This window comes from Pelodiscus sinensis, chromosome 19 (genome assembly GCF_052426305.1).
Source record: "Pelodiscus sinensis isolate ZL-2025 chromosome 19, ASM5242630v1, whole genome shotgun sequence".
Taxonomy (NCBI): Eukaryota; Metazoa; Chordata; order Testudines; family Trionychidae; genus Pelodiscus; species Pelodiscus sinensis.
In genome coordinates, this window is record NC_143070.1 from 19,327,664 (window position 1) to 19,349,247 (window position 21,584).

Genomic DNA, 21,584 nt, shown 5'->3' on the forward strand with positions numbered 1-21,584 from the left:
TTTTCGCGATCGGGGCTTTTTTGCAGAAAAGAAATCCATGCTGTCTACACTGGCCCTTTTCTGGAACAGTTTTCCAGAAAAGGACTTTTGCCCGAACGGGAGCAGCATAGTTTTTCCGGAAAAGCACTGATGATTTTACATTAGATCATCAGTGCTTTTCCAGAAATTCAAGGGGCCAGTGTAGACAGCTGGCAAGTTATTCCGGAAAAGCAGCTGATTTTCCGGAATAAGTGGCCAGTGTAGACACAGCCATAGGCTGCTATAATCCGTGCTGGGCCAGCGGGAGACAACCAAATAGGGAAGCAAATCTCACCATTCTGCTCCTAACAACTGCAGCCGGAAAATAAAAAGGAACAAATCAGAATTGTCTTTCCTGCTTTACATACTGTAAATACTCGACCCAGTGAAAAGGAGCTGAGAAGCAGCTTCACTACCCTCAGTGGAAAAGAGGCATGCAGATTTTGGGAACAGTTATTTTTAATGACTCTCAAACACAACAAAGTCATGAGAGTAACATATGAAATTAATGAGTTGCTATTTCACCTGCAGTAACATTTTATAAATCTCTGTCCCTTCTGCATTCCCTTTCCTTCTCCCTTCTCTTGCATAGCATTCATTTGTACTCAGTTTTTCTTGCACTCATTTATCACCTCTGTTTACTTCTATGTGTCTCTTCTACCCTCCTCTGATCCCGGTCAAGGATCATTCCCTTTCATGTTCTCCTTCCTTTCCGCTGAATGTATTCCTTCCCCGCTCACTGCTTCTGGCTGCTCTTGTTAGTCTTCAAAGTGCTGCATAGTCTTTTCTTTTGTTTCAGCAAGATCAGACTAACCTGGCTACATCTCTTTTACTTCTCTTCTCCAGAGAGTTTTCCTATCAGTGTTTTCATATCTGTTCTTCACCCTTTCTCTGTTTAATTGGTGTCCTCCCCACCTCCCATTTCCAATCTGCCCCTTGGACTGTTGCCATGAGTCAGAATCAGTGTTCCCTTTAAGCTGCTGCCTGGCAGCACAGCTTCACAGGTGATTAATCGGCCCCACCAGGTCAGTCAGCTCCATGCATAAAGTCATGACCGCAGAGTGTTGCTGGCTGCCCCACAGTTATAGGGAAGGTGACTTTGGCCCCTGTGGCAGGATCTCTGGCTGGGAGACACCAATGAGATCAGCTCCCTGCTGATGTGGAGCTTCCAGATTCTCCCCAACCCCCCCAAACCCTGATTGATTCTATTCTGCCACTCCCACCTCTGCCTGTCCCCAGCTCGGCTGTTAGTTCTGCTCCCTGCCCAGGCCCCACCTCTTCCCCTAAGGGCCCTACTGCCCCTACTCCAGCCCTGGGGGTTCTTCCCCCTGGAGTTGCAGAGAGAGGAAGCAGCTTTCAGGGGTCATAGAGATGACAGCCAGAGGGCTGGTAGAGGATAGTCCTCCAGGGTCATCCAGACTTTGGTGTGAGACTTAAGAGGCTAATTTCAGTGACACAGTCGGAGCTCTGTGTTTGTGTCCCACACCCAGAGCCAGGGTCGGATTCTCTCCCCAGGGAGGGAGCCCGGCGGAAAAGTGAAGATCGAGGCCTCGTCACCAGCATTGATAAATGTCACCTGCCCCCGGTCACAGTCCAGACAAACCCGGATCCTGCTGGGGACCTGGCTCATGGGCAGGGAGGTGTCAGGGGAGGTGGGAACCAGGAACTGATCCTTCAACCAATGCACAGCCCAGATCCCCCCCTCAGGGTTACTATTGATCCGTCCTTTCCTGCTCACAGACTCTCTGGCCACCCCCACAGCCCGGTATTGCCCATCTCCCACCTCCACCTCCCAGCAATGTCTCCCTGAGGTGAATCCTTCACAGCCCAACACACAAGTCCAATAGTCAAATCTCTCAGGAGTATCAGGCAGATCCTGCCGTGTGACTCCCCATCTCACACTTTTCCGATCCTGGGATAGGACAAGTTCAGGATGAGCCGTGTCTGGATCCAGAGTCACATTGGCTGGGAAGAGAGAATTTAAGTGTTAGGGGTGGAGCTTAGCCCTGGGGGAAGGTTTGATGGTGTCAGTGACAGAATCTGCCCCAGCTGTAGAGTGTCTCAGGGAATCTCCTTCCTCTGGGATGGAGAACAGCCCTTAGACTTCAACCAAGTTCCCAGGGGCAATTCACTGCCCTGGCAGGATGGGTCAGTGACAGAGAGAAAGAATCAGATGGGTTTAATGTGTTCATATAATTTATAAAGTTCATTGCTTTTAGAACAAAAGGAACACTAATTTATTTGTGTGATCTCCATAACAATGGATATGTTTATGAAATTTCACTATGTTTTTATGTTTCTGTTAAAAATATATTTCCAAAGATTTTAGGCATAACAAAGGATTTTATATTTTGATTTTGGTGGAGGATTCTATTAAAACTTATTAATCAAATAGTCAGAATTTTTAAAAGGGAAATTCATTTTTCCAGCTATCTGGAAGAAAAAGGGGTTGTTTCTTTGAAGACTCTCTTCGCCAGGAAGAAGGAATGGAAGATTTTGGGGGAAAATTGTAGTATAAGGATAAAAATGAAAATGTGTATTTTAGATAAAGGTGGTCTTCTGAACAGTCAGAATAGGGAGAGGAAGAGAGGAGAGGATGAGAACTAAGACGCAGGGAAGGCATTTCCTCCCCTTGCCTCTTATACCCACCGCCAGGATTAATCTTGCCCAGAATGTCACTGCTCAGCAGCAGTCACAGCACAAAAGTACCTTAGCCTGGGTCTGGGAATGAGGGCTTAGCAGAAGGGGCTTCATGGTAGAATGAGGGAGAAGCTGGAAGTGTGAGGGAGCAGAGGGATTAGGGTTTTGTGGGGCCTTTAGGACCGAGTAAATGGTACCCCACCCCTGCCACCTGCAACTGACTTGCCCCTTCACGCTGCTGCCAGGGAAATGGAGCCAGGCTTGCCCCACTCCTCCCACCTGGTGCTCCATCTGGAGAGAGGGGAAAGCCTGGCAAGCCCCTGAGCCCTGACCCATCCCTGGCAAAAGAGCCAGGCAGGCTGAGTGGGTCGTGATGAGGAGGGGGCCATTTTTCAAGGGCCTCCCAGTTCATTGGGGTCCCTGGGTACTTGTCCTGTTGGCCTACTGGCTAATCTGCAATGGGAGGGTGGTGAGGAAGAGGTAGAATAAGTGACTGTAGGAAAGCGGAAGAGGGCCGTGCTAGTGATGAGGAGGCTAAAGAGGTTTCCTGTTTCCCAGAGACAGGAGCATGCTGGGATCGTGGTGGATGGAGAGAGGATCATAGGAGCTCCCCGGAGGGCTCCTGGCTGTGATCAAGGCTCTGTCCCTCTGCTTGAGGAACAAGCAAGGGGCATCTACAGACACAGCCCCTGCTCACCCAGTCAGTGTGGGGTCACTGCAGAGCTCCTGGCTTTCTTCACATGCAAGATGAAGGAAGAAACATCGAGAGTTAGGCCATTAGCACAGAGAGTTGGAACAAACTGTCCCTGGTATAGTGGCTATGGAGGTGCACATCCCACTGTATCTGGACAAAGGGGGGCAGTTTCTACCACAGATATCTGCAGGGTGCAGGGCACATGCGGGTAGTGGAGGGGCAGGAAGAGTAGATGGAATATAATTATATAGATTCATTATGGTGTGTTGGGACAAAGGCACAAACCCTACCTCACTTTGTAATGTACCATGAGATGTAGGGTACTGAGGAGGTCTGCCCTGAACTATCAGGTCCCCTCTCACATACAAGGAAAAAGAGGCACATTGCCCCATGAGACTTGATATTTGGACATTGTTAAAATAGGATCTTTAATTACCTTCTTCTATAGGTGCCACAGATCTTCTCCATCCTAAGAACAACCACATCATTAGAGATGAGAGCAGAGCTGAACAAGTGTCACATGATTCAATATTGTACAAATTGTTAACTAATAGAAAAGGAAAGTTTTATGTTCTTTCAGAGGTATACTGAAATATAAAGCACCAGAACCTGCAGTGTGTGTCTCTCTCCCAAGATGGATCTTCACAGCAGAGTTAGCCCAGGGTCTTGCCTGGATGTTTCCCCCAATCTGTTTATCGTGCAAGCACAAAAACTCTGACTCTGGTTTGGTGCTTACCATCCAGGTGAGCTGGCAAGACTGTAGGTATAGGCTATAGCCCTGGTACCATTTATATTCTGGTTGGTGTAGAAGCTATTTTATGTTTAGCTAGAAGCCATCTTGTATATCAAAAACCATTTCAGCTTTTCTCTCAAGCACTTAGACCAGAGTGAACTTTCTGTCACCCCGTGAGAAGAGGCCTACAAGATGGGCTATTGGTATGTGTTAATTGGGCTGGTTGGGACAGGAGATGTACTCCCTCGTACCTGTCCGCCATCTTGTTGATAAGACTTTGTTTTTCCAAATTTAATTGAGGATTTCTGTAATTGGATGCCCTGACGTCAGACTGTTTGGCTAAGGGTATAAAGATACTAGGATTGATTGTATTAGCAGCCTTACTGGGCCCGACTTTGCTGGGACCACGTTTGGCTCACTTTGCTTTACTGATCAATAAAGCAAATCAGTTGTTAGCTGCCTAAACAGAGAGGAGCGTGTTTTTGCTTCGACATTGGTTACTTGCCCACTTTGCATTGTGGAGGGAGGTTAATCATCACAAGCATTGCTGATCCGCCACAGCTTTCCCACAATTCCGTGGGGCACTTTCTTTGGCCACAACCTACTTTGCTACTATATTGCTTATCACATTTTCAAATTAGATTTTGATGTGACATTCATCCAGTTTAATGTGACATTCATCCAGTTTCCCTCACATTTTGTAAAATTATGTTAAAAAAGAATGCACGCCTCCAAAAGAACGAGAACACAAAAACCAAACAAACAAAAAAGGGGTTCCTTTTAAAAATTAAACTGAAAAGCAAATGCCACTTCCACAATTTTTAACTAATTGCCACGTGAGATTGCAAACTGGTACAAAATGTTTCTTTTCAGAGGAAGGCTAATGATACTTACTTATTTCGTTATCTCGTTTGCCTAGAAAGACACATAGTGTTTATTAGGAGCTTCCCTTTTCTTTTTTTTTTAATTTTCTGTATCATCACTATAACACTTAAAACAGATATATTATTTCTATTCAATTGCCCCTTCAGGAGGTCAGACTAGCCCCCATTTCTTCCAGCCATGGAATCTGCCTGTGCATAGCTGGCTCAGCATAGGAGTTTGGGCTATTAGTAGAGCTGGGGGGTGGGGGTGGGGGTGGGGGTGGTGGGGAAACTGGAGGTAAGAGAAGACCTAGGAATAGAGGTGGAGCTGGCTTGGGTGCAGAGAGGGAGTGAGCACAGGGCTCGGCCGGGGGTGAAGAAGGGTTGAGTTGAGCAGTGGCTGGGGCCAAAGCAGGGACTGGAGAGGAGCTGTTCTGGGGACCAGAATTAATCTTGGGGCAGCACATGAGGCAGAGTGGAGCTGGGGCTAAGGCTGGGGCTGTGGCAGGAGGTGAGCTGGGACTGGAGCAGAGGATGGAATGGAGCTGCAGCTGGGCAGGGGTCAGAGCAGGATGGGTGAGGCTCTCTCCTCACCCTTGTATGGCCCATGGGAAGCATGCTCCACAATTTGGGGACCACGAAATCCAACCTTCTGGTTTTAAACACTTGCAGCTCTATGACTCTATTGTTATCAATTTCTCAAATTAGCTTTTGGTGCAAAATTCATCCAGTTTAGTCTCTCCCCAGATTTTATAACGTTTCATTTAAAAAAAAATCCCTACACACCCCAAAATACTTATAGTAATATAAAAATAAAAAGCAAACAAACATAAGAGATTTCATATTGCAACAATTTTAAAGGGACTGGGCTGCACTGGAAATGTATCGCCTTTAGACGTCCATAGCCTGACTCAACTCCCTAACTCGAAGGATTTTTAAGGGAAAGGATCTCTGTAAACATCCAAATAGTCTCTAAAATCCAGCATATTACACACATACCAAACATGCTCCCTGCCCCACTGGACAAACACACAGAAATCAAAATAAATAAGAGGAACAAAAAAAGCCTACATGCAATTGTGTATCTATGATCAAAATTTATATATGTGGGAAATGAGAAATTGTAACTTACGAACTTCTTCAGTAAGGTGCCCTTAAAAATAAAGAGAAAATATAAATTATTACAAACTCCTTTCTTCATGAAACAGTGTTGAAAGACTGTATCCTATAGATTCAGAATTCATTATGATGGCTACATGGGCATGTCCAATATATTTGGAAATAGGGCAAATATTCTTTATGGATAAAATTCAGCATGGAATCTGTGTGAATTCTGCACAGATTTGTTTTTATTTCCCAACTGAGGAGCAATGTGTTTATTTCCTGCTTTATTGCAGGGGCATTTCTATGGGGATGATCACTAGGGTATCTAGGTGCACTTCACTTTATTAGCAAAAATCAATTTAAAGTATGGATCTGAGAGGCTAGACTTTGCAAACCTTGTCTCAAGTGGAACCAGAGGCAGACAGCAGTAACCCCCTGAGAACTAGCGGGAAGGACAGAGGAGAACACAGATGGATCTGCTATGATCCAGCTCTCTGGTTCAGTTCTACTGCCTGTAGTAAGATAAGGGCCTAAGGCATAAGCCCATGTATCACAGGCCTGGTGTGAGGCCTAAACAGCAATGGGCAAGACTTTGCTAATATAAAGCGAAAAGAAGCTGTGAGCCTGAGGCAGGCCCTGCTCATAGATAGCAGGAACATACCAACCCAGGTTCAGGATAGGGTCTAAACTGACAGCATGACAGAAAGTGGTTGAAAACCTATGTACAAGGAAATGGGTAGTATCTAGGTATCATCAGAAGGTGGCAACCTGATACATCAGGAGTGATGTGTAACTTTTTTGTGCCTGTGTATACAAGTGAACCCCAAAGAGCTGTCTTTGTTTGACCTATGGGTAATAAGCAGGAAGAACTGGAAGTGCTAATAAATAACCACAACTATGACATTGTTGGTATCTCAGGGTATGTCTACACTACCACCCTAGTTTGAATTAGGGTGGTTAATGTAGGCAACCGAAGTTGCAAATGAAGCCCGGGATTTGAAATCCCGGCTAGTTCGGACTCTGTGCCCGCGGCTACACGTGGCACGGACTAGGTAGTTCGGATTAGGCTTCCTATTCCAAACTACTGGTACACCCTACTTTCAAGCAAATCTTCCAGAAAAGGGTTTATTTTCCGCAAGATCCCATCTAGACTGGTGCTTTTCTCCGACAAAGCCCCGAGCCGGAAAAAAGCAGCAGCCATGTTCATGCAAATGTCGCAGGGGATATTTAAAGCCCCCGTGGCATTTGCAATTCTGAAGTGTCTCCTTAGCATCCCTTTTCCGGAAAAGGGTGCCAATGTAGACACAGCCGAGGTGTATGAGGCTTTTTTTAAACAACTGACAAAATCATCCAGAAGTGCAGGTGTTGATGAGGGACTTCAACTATCCAGACATCTGTTGGGAAACTAACACAGCAGGGCACAGACTATTCAATTAATTCTTGGAGAGCATTGAAGACAGCTTTTTATTTCAGAAGGTTGAAAAAGCTACTAACGATTCACAATCCTGCAGGAAGGGCATAACAAGTGGGGTTCTGTAGGGGGGGGGTCTGTTTTGGGACCAGTTCTGTTCAATATCTTCATCCACGATTTAGATATTGGCATAGAGAATATGCTTATTAAATTTGTAGATGATACTAAGCTTGGAGGGGTTTCATCTGCTTTGAAGGATAATTTAAAATGATCTGGACAAACTGGAGAAATGGTCTGAGGTAAAGAGGATGAAGTTTAATAAGGACAAATGCAAATTACTCCACTTAGGAAGGAACAGTATGTTTCACACATACAAAATGGGGAGCAACAGTCTAGGGGGTAGTACTGCAGTAAGGGATCTAGGGGTCATAGTGAACCACAAGCTAAATATGAGCCAACAGTATGTTGCTGTTGCAAAAAAAGCAAACATGATTCTGGGATGCATTAACAGGAGTGTTATGAGCAAGACACGGGAAGTCATTCTTTCTCTCTACTCTGCGCTGATCAGGCCTCAATTGGAGTATTGTGTCCAGTTCTGAGCACCGCATTTCAAGAAAGATGTGGAGAAATTGGAGAAGGTCCAGAGAAGAACTGCAAGAATGATTAAAGGTCTGGAGAACATGACCTGTGAGGGAAGACTGAAAGAACTGGGCTTGTTTAGTTTGGAAAGGAGAAGACTGAGAGGGGACATGGTAGTGATTTTCAGGTATCTAAAAGGATGTCACAAGGAAGAAAAATTGGTCTTTGGTCTTTGAGGATAGGACAAGAAGCAATGGGCTTAAACTGCAGCAAGGGAGGTTTAAATTGGACATTAGGAAAAACTTCCTGTCAGGGTAATTAAACACTGGAATAAACTGCCTAGGGAGGTTGTGGAATCGCCATCTCTGGAGATATTTAAGAGCAGGCTAGACAAACATCTGTCAGGGATGGTGTGGACAGTACTGGGTCCTGCCGTGACTCAGTGACCTTTCAAAGTCCCTTCCAGTTCTAATGTTCTATGATTTTATGGGAAAGTGACAGATCCAAGTCACTGAGTCATGTCTATTGTCAGGGGTCCAAATTCTTAGCCTACTTGTAGACAATTCATATAGGGAAGCTACTGCTGTGCTTCATTTACAATAAACCTGGCCTGTTACCACAAAATCCGAGAAGGATCAAAGGTCTTTGGGGGCTCTCTCAGAGTCTTGCTGTGGAGGCTTTTTGCGCAAGACAGAATAACACACAGAGGTGCGTAAGCATGTAGCTGAATGGGCATCATCATTAACGGATCAGGAAACTTATCAGGACAACTCCTGTGATGTCTCAATACCACACTATCCAAAACTTTTCTCTCCTATTCTTACTCTTCCCCACTACCATCACCCCAATCTTCTATCAATAAATGCACACTTCTTCTTCTTTATGCAGGACAAGATCAGCAGATTATACATTTTTAATATAAAATTCCTAAATTACCCTTATTTTTTTATTAGAAGAAAAACTTTATGTAGAGAATATTTCTTCCTCTGATATTTACCTTTCATTTTAAACAAATAAACAGTGAGGACAATGAAACCAAACAAAACCACCAGGATCACAGTCAGAACCACCATCCAGGGATTCACCTTTGGGAAAAAGGAATCTGAAAAAACAAAATTCCAGAATTTGTCTTAATTTGGAAGTGTTGAAGGTAGCACCAATTTAAATAAATTAATTAACAGAACCTTAAATCAAAAATCAGATTAATAATGCCCTGCCTCCAGTTAGCTGAAGTTGTTAAGGAACTGAGTGAAACTAAATATATATTAGGCTCTTTAAAACTTATACAAGAATGTTGAGACAAGCAAGTGGCATCAATTAACTAAATAATAAACCATTGCAACTTTTAGGTGTAGACAAGGAAAAAATGAGTCCCTTTGTGGATCCAGACCCAAATGACTTAAGGAGTACAAGTTCCATTGAAAGTCAGTAGAAAGAACAAAAAAATGACATAGGCTACATTTTACATGAGTTCTGAACAATAAGTTGGTGCAACAACAACATCACAAAGAAACCACAATACAAAACTTAAAACATTAAAAAAAAACCATACATTTAGGTGATGCTATGGTTGCAGGAACATACTGTGTCTGTCTTGAGTGAAAGTTTCTTCTAACAAATTTGGAAGTTTGAGTGTGCATGCATGTGTGAGCATACATGAGTGTATGTGTGTTCATGGACGTGAGTGTGCAGGCTAAAATGCCAGGAAATGCATATGAAATCCAAATCTTTAATAGTCTGAATACTCACAAGTAAGGGAATCACATTACCCGAACTGTGATAGAGTAAAGATACAAGGTGCCAATCTTCTGTGTTTGTATGTGGATTTTGAAATGTTCACCACAGATATTTCAGTTCTTTTCCTATAATCTGTTTTATTTTTAGTGGAAATGAAATCAGTGTGGGATTATGGGTGGTAACTGACCTGATATATAAACTGCTGACTCCTTTTCTTGCTTGAGAAGGGTGTTTCTGATGCAACAGGACAAGTTTTTGTTTGAATGTTCTTTTACAATGAGAGCAGTTTCTGTTTCAAAGAGGCCGTTATCCCCGAGGGAAGTTGTTTTAGAAAGTGATGATAAATGTCGTCCACTGAGATCTCTCCACTGCACCTCAGGCTCTGGATACCAACCGGCTGATTGACAAACTACCCGGATCCCTCCATCCTGGTGACCCTCAATAGAGATGAGAGGAGCAGCACCCAGATCTAAGGGGAAAATATATAAAAGTGTCAATTCTCTTAATTATCTCTCTCTATATTTTAGAGATTTGTGTATCTGTCTGTATGTCTGTCTGTGAGTCCATTTGTTCAAGAACTACTCCTAAATGGCAAGAGCTAGGATCATCAAATTTGCTAGGCAGTTTCCTCTTCTCCTAACTTAAAGCAAGGTCAGGGTTTGGTTGTGCCAGGACAACCACAAGCATTAGGAAAGGGTCTGTTTTCCATAACGTGGACAGGGAGGGTCACAGAGAAGAGGGATGTGATACTAAGGCTATGTCTAGACTACAGGGATTTTTTTTAAAAAAAGTAGCCTTTTTCGAAAAAACTTCACCTGCATCTAAACTGCTGCTGCGTTCTTTCAAAATTAAATTGAAAGAACGTGGCGGTTTTTTTCTATAGCAGTAAACCTCATTTTACGAGGAAGAAACGCTTTTTATGAAAGAGCTCTTTCAAAAAAAAAGGTGTTCTTGACCGCAAACAGGGCTTTTTCGAAAGAGAGCATCCAGATTGCCTGGGTACTCTCTTTCAAAAAAGCAGATAATTTTTCGAAAAAGTTGTGGCTGTCTAGACAATCTCTTTCAAAAGAAGCGTGTAGTCTAGACATACCCGAAAGCTGCATCTAGACTGGCAAGATTTTGCACAAAAGCACCTGCTTTTGCGCAAAATCTTGCTGCCTGTCTACACTGGCTGTGAGTATTTGCGCAAGAACACGGACTTTGTACTGTACAAAATCAGCAGTTCTTGCGCAAATACTCTGACACTCCCGCTCAGGGATAAGCCCTCTTGCGCAAGTTAATTTCTTGCGCAAGAAAGCCCGATGGCTAAAATGGCCATCAGAGCTTTCTTGTGCAAGAGAGCATCTACACTGGGCACGGATGCTTTTGTGCAAAAGCAAATCTTTTGTGCAAAGGCACATGCCAGTATAGATGCTCTCTTGCGCAAATACTTTTAACGGAAAAACTTTTCCGTTAAAAGTGTTTGCGCAAAATCATGCCAGTCTAGATGCAGCCGAAGAGTGGCCACTGGGGGCAGGAAGGCACTAGACTATAAGAGCTATAGTGCAGAGTCATAGAACCAGACTAACAAGAACCGGCAGGAACCTTGGGAGGGCATCAAGTCCAGTCCCCTACCCTCATAGCAGGACCAAGCACCATATAGCCCATCCTTGACAGGTGTCTCTCTCTAACCTGCTCTTAAATATCTCCAGAGATGGAGATTCCACAATCTCCCCAGGCAATTTATTCCTACTGTCAGGTAGGAAATTTTTCCTAATGTCCAACCTAAACCTCTCTTGCTGCATTTTAAGCCTTATCTTCAGAGACCAACAAGAACAATTTTTCTCCCTCCTCCTTGTAGGTATTTGATGTCTCCCCTCAAGCTTTCATGTCCCCCCTCAAGTTTCTCTCTTCCAAATTAACCAGACCCAAGGAAATGGCCAGCAGGGCTGGGGCTCCACAATCTTGTCTGCCAGCTCACCAGGTAAGTAGATCCCCTGCCCCAAACGCCTTCCCTCTGGCCCTTGGCCACAGCACTGGTGGGGAGACAGAGAAAAGGTCCCTAGCAGCCGAGGGAGAGAACAGGCCCCTGGATGCCAGAGGGCTGGGGTAAAGAAAAGGCCCCTAGTTGCTACGGGGAGGGCTGGGGGAGAGAAAATGCCCATGCTGGAGGGGATCCCCCACCTTGACCCCCACCTCACTTCTCAATCCTCACTCTCACACACCCTTTCAGCCTCCTGCTCTGACCCTTCACATCCCTAAGGCCCTGCTCTGACTCCTGCACCTCCCCACACTGCCAGCTCCCTGCCCTAAAGAACACGGGCAGCAGAATGGATGAAGGAGTGTTTGTGGATCTGTTGGTCACATGAAAAAGCACTAATTCAAGCAGGTAGTCAGTAGAAAGAATAAACACTGGAATGACTGAAATCCTGGTGCTCATGGACACACAATAATGTGAACAAATATTTTAAATAATTTCACAGAGTCAATAGGAAATATTGTTGGCTCAACACAGAGCAACTGAGCACTCAGAACCTTTGAAGATAATGACAATGTATATATCTGAATAGATCAGAGGGTACGTCTACACTACAGCGCTAGTTCGAACTAACTTAGTTCGAATTAGTTAATTCGAACTAAGCTAGTTCGAACTAGCGCATCTAGAACTAAAAACTAGTTCGAACTAGCGTTTTGCTAGTTCGAACTAGCGCGTCCACACTGATTGGACGCAGGGGGGCATTTAAGGGCAGCTGAAACCGGTTCTGGCAGGGCATCAGGTCAGCAGTTGCTTTGTGTGGCTGCTGTCTGAGGCTATCTGAGGCTCGTGCTTAAAGGGACCCCCCTGGACAGCCGGTTCTCAGCTTTTCCTGCTTGCTTGCCAACCTCGCCGAGGGACAGCAAAGCGTTGGTCTCTGTGCCCGTCTGTGTCGGTGCTTCCCTTCGGGGGGGACTGCCGCAGGTGGCAACATGGAGCCACGGCTCGCCCTGCACCTTCTGGTGCACGTTCTGGACTTGCTGCTGCAAGCCTGCCAGCAATGGCTCAAGGCTGCCTGGCACCACCTGGGGAACGTCAGCCCCCTGCCTCTCCGCCTGGCCGCCCTGGGGGCCGTGGAGGAGCCGCGGCGGCGCCCCGGCACCGGCGTGCCCCGCCGCATCTGGCGTCTGGACACCAGCAGCGACTGGTGGGACCGCATCGTCCTGGAGCGCTGGGACGACCGACAGTGGACCCAGAACTTTAGGATGAGGAGGGACACCTTCCTGGAGCTCTGCGAGTGGCTCGCCCCTGCCCTGCAAAGAAGGGACACTTGCATGAGGCCCGCCATCCCCCTCCAGAAGCGGGTGGCCATCGCCCTCTGGAAGCTCTCCACGCCGGACAGCTACCGATCCGTCGGGAACCAGTTCGGCGTGGGGAGATCCACTGTCGGAGCAGTGCTCATGCAGGTACGGTGCTCGTCGGCCACCGAGCCGGGGGGGAGGGGGGCTGCGAGGAGGGGATGGGCCGCCCCAGGGACAAAGGGGGGGGCGGGAGGAGGCGAAAGCCCGGAGGGGTCGGGCTGTCCCGGCCGTACTACACGGCGCCAGGGGGGTTGCTTCCGGGAGTGGGGCGCGGGGCACTGCCAGGGCACGCACGCTCCCAGCCACCCGGGCGCCCCACTGATTGACGCTTTGCTGTGTCTCTCTCCGCAGGTGGTCAAGGCCATCAACCGGGTGCTGCTCCGCAGGGTGGTCCGCCTCGCCGACCCGGATGCCGTCATCCGGGGATTCGGCGCCCTCGGCTTCCCCAACTGCGGGGGGGCCATCGACGGGACGCACATCCCCATCCGTGCCCCGGAACACCAGGCGTCCCGGTACGTGAACCGCAAGGGGTACTTCTCCGTCATCCTGCAGGCCGTGTGTGACCACCGGGGACAGTTCACGGACATAAATGTGGGCTGGTCCGGCAAAGCACACGACGCACGGGTGTACCGGAACTCCTCCGTGTGCCAGCGGCTGCAGGACGGGACCTTCTTCCCCGACCGCCACATCAGGGTCGGGGACGTGGACATGCCCGTCTGCCTGGTGGGGGATGCCGCCTACCCACTGCAGCCGTGGCTCATGAAGCCCTACACGGGGCACCTCAATCCCTCCCGCCAGGCCTTCAATAACAGGCTGAGCAGGGCCCGCATCGTGGTGGAGGGGGCCTTCGGGCGACTGAAAGCCCGCTTTCGATGCCTCCTCACCCGTCTGGACCTGGCCGAGCACATCCCTCCCGTGGTGGCGGCATGTTGTGTGCTCCACAATTTGTGTGAGCGGAAGGGGGAGGCTTTCCTGCCAGCCTGGATGGCTGAGGCTGACCGCATGGCTGGACACTACGGTCAGCCCCGCACCGCCGCTGTCCGGGAAGCCCAGCGGGGGGCCATCCGGATCCGGGAAGCCCTGCGGGAGAGCTTCCTGGTGGAGGAGGAGGAGGACTGACCTCTCCCTGCATGCCCCACCGGGGCCTTCTTCCACCCTACCCCCCCCTTCCCCTTTCCCCTCCCTACCTACTGTCAAATAAAGACACCTGTTTTTCCAACAAAAACGTCTGTTTATTTCACAGAACTGGGGTGGGGGAGGGAGGAATGAAGGTGGGAGAAGGGAGGGGGAAACCTGGGACGAGGGAGCTGGAAGGGGAGGGGAGGGAAGGGAGGAAGGGAAAGGAAAGCTCAGGGGTGGGAGTCCGGCTGCCTCTCCCGTCTCGCCACACTGCGGGTCCGGGGGCGTCGGTGGGGAATGGTTGTGGAGGGGGGGGCAGAGAGGACAGGGGGTGTGGAGGAAGCAGGAGCGGAAGCAGGAGGAGCAGGGGGAGCAAGAGGGGGAGAAAGAGGGGGAGCAAAAGGGGGAGAAAGAGGGGGAGCAAGAGGGGGAGAAAGAGGGGGAGCAAAAGGGGGAGCAAGAGGGGGAGCAAGAGGGGGAGCAGGGGGAGGAGGAAATGGAAAGCGGTCCAGCAGGCTCTGGAGGTGGCCTCGCAGGGCACGGCCCTGCTCCTCCAGGGCCTCCAGACTCCTCTGGCGCAGCCTGAGGTCCTCCTGGACCCAGTGGTCCTGGAGACGGAGCTGTCGGTCCAGGAACCGGAGATGCCGCCTCTGGTAGTCCTCCTGGTTCCTGGCTGTCCTGCTTGCCCGGGCGCGGGCAGCTGCTGCAGGTGGTGTGGTGCGCCCTGCAGGCCCCGGTGCTGCAGCTGTGGTGCAAGAAGACCAGCGGTCAATTACCCCAGGGGCCCAGGTGTGTGAAACCCAGCTCCCCTCTGCAAGGCCAGGGCCCCTGCAGGATCCCCAGCTGCTGCTCCGTGGTGGGCAAGGCCCAGGCGCACGGTCCCGGGGCTCCCTCTCGCCCCAGCCCCCCGTACACATAAGGGGAACACGAGGGTACTCACAGGTGGACACCTCCCCGGCCTCTGATGATGCAGGCGAGCGGCTCTGTGGGGTGCCTCGGGGGTCCCGGGTCCTGGGAAGGCTGGCGGCAGGCTCCTGGCTCTCAGAGCCCTCCTCCTCCTCCTCCGTCTCCAGGAGCGGTCCCTCTGCCCCGGGGTCAATCACGTCCCGGGGGGCAGGGACGGCATGAGGCCCCAGGATGCGGTCCAGGGCATGGAAGTGGGGGCAGGCCTCCGGGTCAGCCCCTGGCAGGCAGGCCCGGGAGTAGGACTGCCGCAAGTCTTTAATCTTGCAGCGCACCTGCTCCCGGCTGCGCTGGTGGCCCCTGGCGGCCAGGCTGGCAGCCATGCGTCCGTAGACGGCCGCGTTCCGGTGGCTAGTGCGGAGATCGTGGACATTGGAGGCTTCCCCCCAAACCTCGATGAGGTCCACGATCTCCGCACTTGACCAGGCGGGCGCCCGCCTTTTGCGCCCCCGGGCAGGCTCCCGGGAGCCGCCAGGCTGGTCGTGGGGAGCAGTGGAGGGCTGGGAGCCCTCGGATGGCTGGCTCATGGTGTGGCAGGTGCAGGCTGTGCAGGCACGGGTGCTTGCAGCCTTGCAACTGGCACAAAGTGAGTAGCCAGCCCATGGCCCTTTAAGGGCTCCGGGGCCGGGAGGGGGGCAATAGAGTTTCCCTGGTGTTGGCCAGAGTGGCCACCAGGGAAACCTGGGAAGCCTTAGCCTCCCACTAGTTCGAACTAAAGGGCTACACAGCCCTTAGTTCGAACTAGCTATTTCGAACTAGGCGTTAGTCCTCGTAAAATGAGGTTTACCTAGTTCGAACTAAGTGCTCCGTTAGTTCGAATTAAGTTCGAACTAACGGAGCGCTAGTGTAGCGCCTAGGAAAGTTAGTTCGAACTAACGGACGTTAGTTCGAACTAACTTTCTAGTGTAGACATACCCTGAATGTTTGAAAATCTGATTACAAGTGCGTTAGATAGATATTAATTTAAAAATCCAATTGGCTTCATGGTATTAGTGTCAAACAACAAGGAACAAAAGACAGGACTATGCAGCACTTTAAAGACTAACAAAATGGTTTATTAGGTGACTAGCCAATTAGCCCGTCATAAGGCGGGATTTTCAGGTCTTTCCTCCACATCGGTCTTCTCCATGAGGAGTACTATTCCGAACTACCTAGTTCATGCCGCGTGTAGCCGCGGGCACGGAGTCCGAACTAGCGGACATTTAAAAATGGCGGCGCCCGGCAACATGCAAATGAAGCCTGGGAAATTCAAATCCCGGGCTTCATTTGCAATTTCGTATGACTACATTAACCACCCTAGTTCGAACTAGGATGGTAGTGTAGATATACCCTCACAGACACTGGGATATTATATATATGATGAGCTTTCGTGGGCCAGACCCACTTCCTCAGATCAATAAGTGGAAGAAAATTGGCATGACCATATATACCAAAGTGATACAATAAAAAAAAGTGAACACATATAAAAATGACGAAACAGGTTTAAGAACAGAGGAGGAGTGAGGGGGGAAGGAAGAACTGCTGTTTTTGTCTAAGAGTGGCAAAGATAATTTTTGCTTCTCACTGTGACACTCTGCACTGTATATTCACAACAGTAATATGATACTGGTGTGACAGGATGCAGTTACAGAAGACAACTTTGGACTGTTTCCTGGTATGCTGATTATGCTACTGACACTCACTGTCTTGCTCCCTGGCAGTGCATCTACACAGCACCCAAAACTCAATATAAGCTTGGAAATTTGGCGCTGTCTAAACAGTGCCAAATTTCGAAATAAAGCACTATTTTGAGCCATCCTTTACTCCTCATAGAATGAGGTTTACAGGGATGGCAAAATAGCGCATCTGCTGTATTTTTAAATAGCGGACGTGTTCAAAAGTCATGGGGTAGCTATTTCGAGATGCTGGAAGTATCCCAAAATAGCATTGCAGTGTAGACATACCCTGGAGCTCTCCACCACCCTGTCCTTTTGGGCCAGATTCTCTGGTCTCCCACAGACAAAGCAGAGCTGAAGTAACTGCCCTTCCCCCCTCCAAAGAGCAATGCAGACATTCAACAACTTCAGCTCTGGGAGAATGCTGTTTTAGGGCACAGCACTCAGGAAACCAACCCCAAAATGGGATCAAAATCCCAAATAAATCCATCTCTTTGGGTGTAAAAGTTTTGCGTAATGAATGGTTGTTCAGGTAAGCCCCCTTTATCAATGAAAGGGAGAATGTACACACTAATTGTTCCTCCCAGGTAACAATAATTTACCCTGGGCTAAATAGTAAACAAAAGTGTTTTGTTAAGTGCAAGCAGTAGTGTTTAAATGGTTGCAAGTAAAAACAGACAGAGCAAAGTAAACTACAGCATTAAAATGATAGACAATGCATAGCTAGTTCTAATACACTAAAATGTATTGCAAACTTACCCTAAGGCTACATCTACACTGGCATGATTTTCCGGAAATGCTTTTAATGGAAAAGTTTTCCGTTAAAAGCATTTTTGGAAAAATCACATCTAGATTGGCAGGACGCTTTTCCGCAAAAGCACTTTTTGCGGAAAAGCATCCATGGCCAATCTAGACTCAGTTTTCCGCAAAAAAGCCCCGATTGCCATTTTCGCGATCGGGGATTTTTTGTGGAAAACAGTACTGTGCTGTTTACACTGGCCCTCTTGCGCAAATGATTTGCGCAAGAGGGCTTTTGCCCGAACGGGAGCTGCACAATATTTCTGCAGGAACACTGACGAGCTTACTAAAGACTCCTTTGGGAGTCGGTCAAGAATTTATTTTAGGAAATAAACCATGCTGAAAATGTTTTTAATAACATGTTGGGAAAGTTTCAGCATATTTTTCTAGTATGAAAGTGGCCTTTTGCTGAAAGTTAGATACATTGTGTTATTGTAAAAATATTTCACAAGCAAGAAGACGCAGTCGTTGTAATAGAAAAGAATATAACATGCAGACCATACACAAAGCCAAAGATGACACAAGTCACTGACCTGCTACTCGCAGTTCCAATACAGCTTCTTCATAAACAGTATCATCTTGTACAAAACAGAGGTATTGTCCTTCATCAGAGCGTCTGATATTGAGAATCCTCAGATGAACATTTCCTTCTGTGAGTCCAGCTTTCATAAGCTCTGTCCTTCCCTGATATTCTGACATCTGCATGTCGTACTGATCCTTCCCATCATAGTACAGATGCACAATAGATGCAAACTCAGATCGGAACCATCTCACCTCCATGTTTGCAGCGCTCATCCGGGGGGACAGGTGACAAGGTAACACAACTTCCTGACCCAGGATGGCTGTGACAGGGTTATGGGATCCAATCACTATGAACTTTGCTGTAAAATGCACCAGGACAACAACAAAAGGAGCTCAGAGGAGAGTGGGAATCAGGAAAGGGCTTATAAGGAACCAATTAAAAGGCGGCTTGCTAGGGCAGCTCTTTTATAAGGAGCTGCTCAGGTGAGCAGAGGGGGCCTGACCAGTGAGGGTGCAGGAGTGGCTCCCAGGAAAGGAGAAGTACAATGCTGGGCAGGCTCAAAGGAACAGAGAAAGAAACTCTTACCTGACACCCATCAGGCAACCAGCCTTGACACAAGGGCGCTAGGGGCACAGGGAAGTGGCCCAGGGGATAGGAGCAGTCAAGGGGAGAGAAGAAGGACAGGAGATGACTACTGCCAGAGGGTCCCTGGGTCAGGAATCAGAGTAGTGGGGAGGCCTGGGTTCCCCTTGCATCTACCCAAACTAGAGTGTGGCCTTCACAGGCTGCAGCTTGAAGCATGGGGCTAGACTTTGTGGCTGCAATTTGAAACAGTGGCAGATGTGCGGTGGAGGCCTGCAGATACCTCCAGAAGGGGAAAAGAGAACGGAGTGGTGGCACTGCTGGGTGTGTCTATGTAAATACAGTTTGCTCCTGCTTTGCTTAAAATTGTTAGATAGTCAGAGATGGAGCAGTATTTTGCTCACTGGAATCAACTTAATGTATGACCCAGAGCCAGCTCTGTTTGTGTTCAGGGCTAGCTGAAATATGTGTACTGATGTTTGTAATTTTGTGGGGATACAGAAAAGTAGGACTGTGCTAAATCTGTTCCAAAGGAAAGGGCTCACAGTTAACAGAAAGGACCCTGCTAAGCAGAGACTCAACTTTCAGAGCTCTATCAGGAGAGACAGGGAAGGTTGAGGGAAATGTGATGGACCCCCTCATGCATTACGAAATGGACTTATGGACATGAATATACATAATATAAAGGTGCTTTGAGCAAATTATTTAATGTAACCTATGAGTCTTCAAGTCATAATCTGCTGGCTCTGTTTATTTTACTTTGATGTAGGTGTCATTTTAGTGTGTAAAATTAGACATATGGGCTACGTCTACACTGGCCCCTCTTCCGGAAGGGGCATGTAAATTTCACTAGTCGTCGTAGGGAAATCCACGGGGGATTTAAATATCCCCCGCGGCATTTAAATAAAAATGTCCGCCGCTTTTTTCCGGCTTTTAAAAAAGCCGGAAAAGAGCGTTTAGACTGGCCCCGATCCTCCGGAAAAAGTGCCCTTTTCCGGAGGCTCTTATTCTTACTTCAAAGAATAAGAATAAGAGCCTCCGGAAAAGGGCACTTTTTCCGGAGGATCGGGGCCAGTCTAGACGCTCTTTTCCGGCTTTTTTAAAAGCCGGAAAAAAGCGGCGGACATTTTTATTTAAATGCCGCGGGGGATATTTAAATCCCCCGCGGATTTCCCTACGACGACTAGTGAAATTTACATGCCCCTTCTGGAAGAGGGGCCAGTGTAGACGTAGCCATGGAGTGGGGAATTCTTTGAGGGTTTTAAATGTGTGAATGAGAGACATTGAGGGTGCGATCCTCAATGTCTCAATGAACAACTATTAAACAATCTCTTTTTTCCTTAAGTCTGAGCAGTGGTTGGTAGGGTTTTCAATTCTTGAAAAAAGTATAGGAGAGCAGGGGTCTTGTCTTTTGGCTGGGCTACACCTGAAGGAAGGAGCTGAAGACCTCAGAGTGGCGAGACAGCCCTGGTTTGGAGGGGCATTTGGAAAAGAGGTTTTAGGGAGAGTTTGAAAAGTTTGTGCCGAGGATTTTAGTGTTAGAATTAGCCAAGCGGTTTTTGTTACTTTTGATTTGTAATCTTCTTTGCTCTGCCTGTTCTCACTTATTACCACTGAAATCCTCCTGCTTGTACTTACTAAAATCACTTATTTTCTATCAAACCCAGTGCAAATAATTGTTATCTGGAGGGGCAGCCAGTATGCACATTCTCGCTTTCATTGCTAAAGGGAGCTTACCCAGGTAATTCATTGAGGGGTTTTGATCCTATTAGGGGAGTATCCCAGGAAGCTGGGCCCACAACAGCATTCTCCTTGGACCCGAAGAGGGTCAGTGTCTATACTGCTTCTCTGGAGGGGGGACAGGGATCTCAACTCAGGGCCTCAGCTGGGGGAAACGAACAGAGCTGGCCCTGCAGAACGGGGCAGTGAGAACCCCAGAGAATGGGAAGGCCAGTGGCAGTGGCTGTGTCAGCAACCCTGGGAGGCACCCCCTGAGAGGTCTTCTGTGACTGCACCCTGGCACAGGAAGTTTATTTTGTCAAGTGGCTACATATGCTTCCTTGTCTCGACTGGTTTAACCTGTTCTTCCTTCCCTCTCCCGTCCCCTCCCTCCAGTCTGTTCAAAGAGCCTGGCTAAATAGGCATCATTAGGTCCCTCTCTTCCTATGTTAATTGTGTTTGAGTTCTATTTCTTCTACCTTGCTTGCTAAGAGTTAAAATCACCAGGAGCTGAAATTGCTTGAGATGAATGGGCAGCAGTTACAGTCAAGAAGTGGATGGCAGCGGATGGTGACTGACAGCCAGCAGGGCAGAGGTGGAGAGATGCCATGAGCTGCCCTCAGGGTGGCTCCAGAGAGCAGGTGGATGGTGAGTGAGAGCAGAGGGAGAGAGATGCCTCTTTACCTCCCCCAACTCAGGATGGGAAGTGACTCTGCGGCTGCACCTCTGAACTCTGGGTCTGCCCTGGCCAAGGGCAGCAACTGGGAGTGGGGTGCAGAGGAGAGCTGGGCAGGTGAAGGGGACATTTACATTGCTGGACTTAAGAATCTGAGAGGAAAAGGACATTGCCCAGCCTACTTGGGGAGGGACTGTGAGTCATGGCTTTTGTTTGTGAACCCCGGGGGTGTTTTTGTCAAATTAGTGCCAAGTTACTTCTCTCCTGTTTATGAAAAGTTTCTTTTCGGCACTCAGACTGTGCATGCAAGTAGGGAAGTATTGTCTCCCAAAGGCATCCAGGGGTGTTGTGTGAATTTTTCAAATTACTGAGTGGGAGCTCAAGCCAGTTCTGTGTTGGATGGATGGAGAGGAACCCCTGGAGATTGAACCCAGCCCTGGCTGCTGCTGGCTCCA

At 48.2% G+C, this 21,584-nt stretch overlaps 1 protein-coding gene across 6 annotated transcripts in view; it reads right to left on the reverse strand.

Moving 5' to 3' along the window:
• Positions 1–429: 429 nt before the first annotated feature.
• LOC142821583 (butyrophilin subfamily 1 member A1-like) overlaps positions 430–21,584 on the reverse strand; it is a 130,012-nt gene continuing 108,857 nt past the window's right edge. Inside the window, exons 2-8 of one of the 6 annotated variants that reach the window (XM_089771129.1) lie at positions 18,163–18,510; positions 9,967–10,248; positions 9,040–9,144; positions 5,908–5,920; positions 5,860–5,867; positions 3,789–3,821; positions 430–1,983 (exon numbers count right to left, since the gene is read on the reverse strand). In XM_089771129.1, coding sequence (XP_089627255.1) covers positions 1,466–1,983; positions 3,789–3,821; positions 5,860–5,867; positions 5,908–5,920; positions 9,040–9,144; positions 9,967–10,248; positions 18,163–18,510 — 1,307 coding nt within the window. In that variant the 3' untranslated portion in view covers positions 430–1,465. Of the gene's footprint in view, positions 1,987–3,788; positions 3,858–4,979; positions 5,001–5,859; positions 5,868–5,907; positions 5,921–6,080; positions 6,102–8,475; positions 8,519–8,746; positions 8,755–9,004; positions 9,145–9,966; positions 10,249–18,162; positions 18,511–21,584 lie in introns of all 6 variants that reach the window. The other 5 variants (XM_089771128.1, XM_089771127.1, XM_089771125.1 and 2 more) reach the window with 5 other exon arrangements.